The following is a 7,356-nucleotide window of genomic DNA, read 5'->3' on the forward strand; positions in this document are numbered from 1 at the left end:
CAGGCTGGGTGCCGTGGCTTATGCCTGTAACCTCAGCACTTTGGGAGGCCGAGACAGGTGGATCACCTGAGATTGGGAGTTTGAGACCAGCCTGACCAACATGGAGAAACCCCGTCTCTACTAAAAATACAAAATTAGCTGGGCGTGGTGGCACATGCCTTGTAATCCCAGCTACTAGGGAGGCTGAGGCAGGAGAATCGCTTGAACCTGGGAGGCGGAGGTTGCAGTAAGCCGAGATCGCGCCACTGCACTCCAGCTTGGGCAACAAGAGTGAAACTCTTGTCTCAAAAAAAAAAAAAAAAACTGGGCCGGGTGCAGTGGCTCATGCCTGTAATCCCAGCACTTTGGGAAGCCAAATCAAGTGGATCACTTAAGGTCATAAGTTCGAAACCAGCCTGGCAAACACAGTGAAACCCCGTGTCTACTAAAAATACAAAAAGAATTAGCCGGGTGTGGTGGCGTGCACCTGTAGTCCCAGCTATTCAGGGGGCTGAGGTAGGAGGATGGCTTGAGCCGGTGAGGTGGAGATTGCAGTGAACAAAGATCTCGCCACTGCACCCCAGCCGGGGCAACAGAATAAGACTCTGTCTCAAAAAATATATGTATAAATAAATTTAATTAAAACTAAATAAAATTTAAAACTCAAAGTCTGTCACATAGCACTGGCCACATTTCTAGCATTCAAAAGTCACATAGACTAGTGATTATTATATTGGACATTATGCATATAGACTATTTCCACCGTCATGGAAAGTTCTATTGGACAGTGCTGGTCTCTCTTCCCACCCTCCCGGCCACCAAGGTTCTCGGGCACCCTTCCCCCTTCCCCCTCCTCCTCATCCCACCCCAGCCTTCCTCCAGGTACCTGCCAAGGCCTTGATCCGGGAGCACTCAAACAGCGAGGCCGCTGCGGTGGACGCAGCTGGCTGCTCCCGCTCCCAGCCCCGATCCGGACTCTCCCAGCGGGCAGCAGGGTTGTTGTTGTTAGGGGCAGGCAGGCCCTCCATGTTGTCCACTTCCCCTGGTACCTGCGCCATCGGGGAAGGTGAGGCCTGCACATAGGGAGAGGCAGGTTAGGTCTAGGATCAAGTCCCATTTCTAACAGTGACTGTCTTTGAGTCCTGTCCCCTCTCTTGTCCTCAATTTCTCTGTCTTTAAAGTGGACATAATAATAATGATAAGGCCTAGGCACAGTGGCTCATGCCTGTAATCCCAGCATTTTGGGAGGCAGAGGCAGGAGAATCGCTTGAGCCCAGGGGTTGGAGACCAGCCTGGGCAACATAGCAAGATTTCATCTCTATAAAAATAAAAATATGCCGGGCACAGTGGCTCAGGCCTATAATCCCAACATTTTGAGAGGCTGTGGAGGGCGGGTTGCTTGAGCCCAGGAGTTCAAGACAAGCCTGGGCAACATGGTGAAACCCTGTCTCTACAAAAAATACAAAAATTGGCCGGGTACGATGGCTCACACCTGTAATCCCAGCACTTTGGGAGGCAGAGGCGGGTGGATCACCTGAGGTTGGGAGTTCGAGACCAGCCTGACCAACATGGAGAACCCTGTCTCTAATAAAAATACAAAATTCACCAGGCGAGGTGGAGGATGCCTGTAATCCCAGCTACTCGGGAGGCTGAGGCAGGAGAATCACTTGAACCCGGGAGGCGGAGGTTGCGGTGAGCCACGATCATGCCATTGCACTCCAGTCTGGGCAACAAAAGTGAAACTCTGTCTCAAAAAAAAAAAAAAAAAAATAGCTGGATGTGGTGGCAACGTGCCTGTAATCCCAGCTACTCAGGAGGCTGAGGTGTGAGGATGGCTTGAGCCTGTGAAGTGGAGGTTGCAGTGAGCCAAGATAGTGCCACTGCACTCCAGCCGGGGAAGCAGAGCCAGAAACTGTCTTTAAAAAAAATTTAAAAATTAGCCAAATGTGGTGGTTGCCACCCGTAATCCCAGCTATTTAGGAGGCTGAGGCAGGAGGATGGCTTGAGCCCAATAAGTCAAGGCTACAGTGATCTATAATAGTGACACTGCACTCCAAACTGGGCAATATGGCGAGACCTTATTTCTAAATAATAATAATAATAATGTTCACCCTCACCACTTCACAGGATGTGATAAAACACATGGCTTAGCCCCTGGCACATATTAGGGCTCAGCAAATTGTCACTGTTATTATTAGAACAATAGAGTTCTGTAATGCACTAATAACAATAATGAACATATTGAACACTTGCACTGTGGTCAGTACTTCATGTACATTGTCTTATTATTTCCACAAATTTAGTTCCCTAATAGTTGGCTATTATTACACCTATTTTACAGAGGAGAAAACTGAGGCACAGAGGAGTTGATCTATTTTTCCAAGGTTACACAGCCAGTAAGTAGCTAGGATTCAAACATAGATGATAGGGCCAGGCGCAGTGGCTCATGCATGTAATCCCAGCACTTTTTGGGGCTGAGATGGGTGGATCACCTGAGGTCAGGAGTTCAAGACCAGCCTGGCCAACATGGTGAAACCCTGTCTCTAAAAATACAAAAATTAGTTGGGCGTGGTATTGCGCACCTGTAATCCCAGGTACTCAGGAGGCTAAGGCAGGAGAATCGCTTGAACCTGGGAGGTGGAGGCTGCAGTGAGCCGAGATCATGCCAATGCACTCCAGCCTGGGAGACAGAGCAAGACTCCGTCTCAAAAAAAAAAAAAGGTGATAGAATGTTTGCATTAATGGGGCCGGGCACAGTGGCTCCTGCCTGTAATCCCAGCACTTTGGGAGGCCGAGGCAGGTGGATCACGAGGTGAGGAGTTCGAGACCAGCCTGGCCAACATGATGAAACCCCGTCTCTACTGAAAATACAAAAATTAGCTGGGCGTGGTGGTGGGCTACTGTAATCTCAGCTACTCAGGAGGCTGAGGCAGGAGAATCATTTGAACCCAGGAGGTGGAGGTTGCAGTGAGCTGAGATTGTGCCACTGCACTCTATCCTGGGCGACAGAGTAAGACTACTTCTCAAGAGAAAAAAAAAAAGAAGAAGAAAAAAAAATTAAAGTGGAGGGGGCAGGCACAGTGGCTCACACCTGTAATCCCAGCACTTTGGGAGGCCGAGGCAGGTGGATCACTTGAGGTCAGGAGTTCAAGACCAGCCCGGCCAACATGGTGAAACCCCATCTCTACTAAAAATACAAAAATGAGCTGGGCATGGTGGTGCATGCCTGCAATCCCAGCTACTCAGGAGGCTGAGGCAGGAGAATCGCTTGAACCCGGGAAGGCAGAGGTTACAGTGAGCCAAGATGGCATCACTGCACTCCAGCCTGGGCGACAGAGTGAGACTCCGTCTCAAACAAAAATAAAAAAATAAAAATAGGCTGGGCACGGTGGCTCATGCCTGTTATCCTGGCACTTAGGGAGGCCGAGGCGGGTGGATTGCCTGAGCTCAGGGGTTCGAGACCAGTCTGGGCAACTTGGTGAAACTCCATCTGTACTAAAATATAAGAAATTAGCCAGGCATGGCGTTGTGCACCTGTAATCCCAGCTACTCAGGAGACTGAGACAGTAGAATCGCTTGAACCTGGGACATGGAGGTTGCAGTGAGCTGAGATCGCACCACTGCACTCCAGCCTGGGCGACAGAGTGAGACTCCATCTCAGAAAATATAAAATTAAATCAAATGAAAATAAAAAAATAGAAAACAAAAAAATTATTTGAAAAAAGAAGAAATTGGCCAGGCATGGTGGCTCACACCTGTAATCCCAGCACTTTGGGAGGCCAAAGTGGGTGAATCACCTGAGGTCAGGAGTTCCAGACAAGCCTGGCCAACATGGTGAAACCCCACCTCTACTAAAAATATAAAAACTAGCCGGGTATGGTGGTGCATGCCTGTAATCCCAGCTACTTGGGAGGCTGAGACAGGAGAATTGCTTGAACCCAGGAGGCAGAAGTTGCAGTGAGCTGAGATCGCACCACTGCACTCTAGCCTGGGTGAGAGAGTGAGACTCCATCTCAAAAAAAAAAAAAAAAAAAAAAAGAAATTTAAAGGGTTAAGTGACATGAGATGTATCTCCTCTACCTTCTGGGCCCCCAGGCCTGATTCTAAGACTAACAGCTGGGCGCAGTGGCTCACACCTGTAATCCCAGCACTTTGGGAGGCTGAGGCGGGTGGATCACAAGATCAGGAGTTCGAGACCAGCCTGGCCAACATGGCGAAACCCCATCTCTACTAAAAACACAAAAATTAGCTGGGCAAGGTGGCAGGTGCCTATAATCCCAGCTACTCGGGAAGCTGAGGCAGGAGAATTGCTTGAATCCGGGAGGGGAAGGTTGTAGTGAGCCGAGATTGTGCCACTACACTCTAGTCTGGGCGACAGAGTAAGATTCCTTCTCAAAAGAAAAAGGAAAAAAAAAAGACTAACAAAGGAGGAAGCTGGGAGATCAATGTCCTCAAAAGACCCAGACAATTGCCAACCCACTGAATTCTAGGAAGGCAGGGTCTAAGTCTTGGTCAGTAGAGTGAGTAGAGTGGAAATTGTCCCTTAGGGGGACACACTGAAATCCTTTTTTTTTTTTTTTTCTGAGACAAGGTGTTGCCCTATCACCCAGGCTAGAGTGCAGTGACGCAATCATAGCTCCCTGTAGCCTCCAACTCTTGCGCTCACGCGATCCTCCTACCTCAGCCTCCTGAGTAGGTGGGACTGGAGGCAAGTTCCACCATGACCAGGTAATTTTTGTATTTTTTGTAAAGATGGGGTCTCACTATGTTGCTCAGGCTGGTCTCAAACATCTGGGCTCAAGCTATTTGCCCACTTCAACCTCCCAAAGTGCTGGGGTTACACATGTGAGCCACTGTGCCCAGTCCCAAATCCATTTTTGTTTTTCCCTCCTTCCATGGAAAAGTGAAAGTGAGCACACAGCTACCTACCACCTGTGTGACCTTGGCTGAAATACTTCCACTCTTTGGGCCTTAGTTTGTTCATCTGCAAAATAGTAATGATGGCCCGGCACGGTGGCTCATGCTTATAATCTCAGCACTTTGGGAGGTCGAGGTAGGTGGATCACTTGAGGCCAGGAATTCGAGACCAGCCTGACCAACATGGCAAAACCTTGTCTTTACTAAAAAAAATACAAAAATTAGCCAGGCATGGTGGCACGTGTCTGTAGTCCCAGTTACTCGGGAGGCTGAGGCAGGAGAATTGCTTGAACCTGGGGGATGGAGGTTGCAGTGAGCTGAGATCAACCTACTGCACTCCAGCCTGAATGACAGAGTGAAACTCTGTCACACACACAAAAAAAGGGTAGGCCAGGCCTATAATCCCAGCACTTTGAGAGGCCGAGGAGGTGGATGGGTCACCCGAGGTCAAGAGTTGGAGACCAGCCTTACCAACATAGTGAAACCCCATCTCTACCAAAAATTCAAAATTAGCCAGGCATGGTGGCTCATGCCTGTAATCCCAGCTACTTGGGAGGCTGAGGCAGGAGAACTGCTTGAAGTCGGGAGGCAGAGGTTGCAGTGAGCCGAGATCGCACCATTGCACTCCAACTTGGGTAACAAGAGCGAAACTCCGTCTCAAAAAAAAAAAAAAAAAGTAATGATAATCGTACCTGTTTCTTAGCAGTGTTTGAAGAGGTAAGTTATTAATGCAGGGATCATGGTATCTGGTACACTGCAAGCCCTCCATACATGTTCCTTGCATTATTCTTCATTTTTTCCTCACATATCTCAGCAAATCGATTTGCCTCTTCTGGAGTCAGACAGAAATGAGTTCAAGTTCTGCTTTATTCTTGCTGTATCTTTAACCGAGTATCTTTAACTTGGCCTTTCTGTGCCTCAGTTTCCCTCCCTGTTAAACGGTGGTTACAACTGTTTTCTTCAGTGGAGGACACTTAGAGATGGGGAGGCCCTTAGCACTCCTGTTAGCCCTCTGGCCAGGCCAAGGATCAGCTCTGGCCATAACGCGATTGAATGGAAAGCAAGGGAGCAGGTAATAGGGAAGCCGGGAAGCGGTGTCCTGCGAGCTCCCCCGCCCCACCCCCCCCACAAAGGCTGGTGGGGCTCTGGGCTGCGGTGGCATCAGAGGCTTTAACCCTTCCCAGGCCGCGCCTCTCTCCCTGCGGTCCAGACACTGCGCCCAAGGAGGGGGCCTGGGAAGGACAAGGCCTGGGGGTAAGACCCACGCGTGGCGCGGAAGCTAGACCGGGTAGGGGGTTGGGGACTCGTCCTGCCCTCGACCCTTTGCCTCCCTCCAGCCGGGGAGACCCGGGGCTCCAGCCATGCCCCGCACGCGCGGAGGAGGGATGCTCGCCAGGTGGGGACATGCTTGGGGGAGGGGCTGTCGGCCCCCCTAGCTGCTCACCTGGGCCCGCGGCCGCCAGCGTCGCTGTCTCCGCTGCTCGCCGCGACCGACCGCCCTCCCTGTCGGCGTCCGCTGCCCGGCCTGGCCCGGCCCGGCCCGGCCCAGCCCGGTTCAGCTCGGCCCCGCCGGCCCGCGGCTCAGCCAGATCCGCATGCGCCGCCGCGCCTCCCTCTCTCGCGCCGCCGCCGAGCTCAGCGCGCCCCCGGGACCCCCTCCCGCCCGCGGGCCCCGCGCCCGCCGCCCGAGGCCCACGCGCAGTCACACCCGGCCGCGGCGTGGGGTGCACGGCTGCACTCGCGCGGGCACGGCGGCGTCACACGCTGCACACTCCCACGGGGTCACGCTCGCCACGCTGCCATACTCGCGGGGGCCTCGGCGCACAAACTCACCCCCGAATCCACGCGCTCGCGCGCCGTCACTCCCTCCTGTGGGGTCTCACGGGGTCACACCCTCACGCCATCACACGCGGCGTCCACACTGGAACGGTGTCACCCACCACCACACAAATCCAATAGGGTCACCACCGCCCACGCAGCGTCACACACAAATGCACCTGTCACACACAGCCGCACACTCCCTGGCAATCACAAACAGTGTCATAGGCCCACACATCACGCACAGCTTCACAGCCACAGTATCACACACTCTACACACTCGAACCTTCACAGAAGTCGCCCCGCACATGCTGCACCACCGCACCTCACACATCATAGTCACAGGGGGTCACAAACAGCAGCGCAACACAGACACCCACAGCCACACACTCGAATGGGGTCCCGGTGTCACACATCCTTACACGAGACATGTGGTGTCACACACTGTCACAGTCTAATAGTCTCACGCTTCCATGTAGCACACCTCACACGTCCCACACCCTATCGTACAGGCTGACGCCCACGGTGTCACCCACGGTGTCACCACAAGGTCACAAAAGAACAGAATCAATGCCTGCCACACGTGGTATCACGCACGTGTAGTCACACTGTAACACGGGATCACACTCAGAGGATGACACA

The 7,356-nt window shown here is 52.2% G+C and overlaps 1 protein-coding gene across 2 annotated transcripts in view; it reads right to left on the reverse strand.

Moving 5' to 3' along the window:
• Window positions 1-7,252, reverse strand: part of SPTBN4 (spectrin beta, non-erythrocytic 4) — a 114,017-nt gene extending 106,765 nt beyond the window's left edge. Inside the window, exons 1-2 of one of the 2 annotated variants that reach the window (XM_055251226.2) lie at window positions 6,730-7,252; window positions 866-1,052 (exon numbers count right to left, since the gene is read on the reverse strand). In XM_055251226.2, the coding sequence (XP_055107201.1) occupies window positions 866-1,037 (172 nt within the window). In that variant the 5' untranslated portion in view covers window positions 1,038-1,052; window positions 6,730-7,252. Of the gene's footprint in view, window positions 1-865; window positions 1,053-6,340; window positions 6,662-6,729 lie in introns of those variants that run through there. The other variant, XM_055251225.2, reaches the window with a different exon arrangement.
• Window positions 7,253-7,356: the final 104 nt, after the last annotated feature.

The sequence above is a fragment of the Symphalangus syndactylus genome, chromosome 17, assembly GCF_028878055.3.
Source record: "Symphalangus syndactylus isolate Jambi chromosome 17, NHGRI_mSymSyn1-v2.1_pri, whole genome shotgun sequence".
NCBI classification, from domain to species: domain Eukaryota; kingdom Metazoa; phylum Chordata; class Mammalia; order Primates; family Hylobatidae; genus Symphalangus; species Symphalangus syndactylus.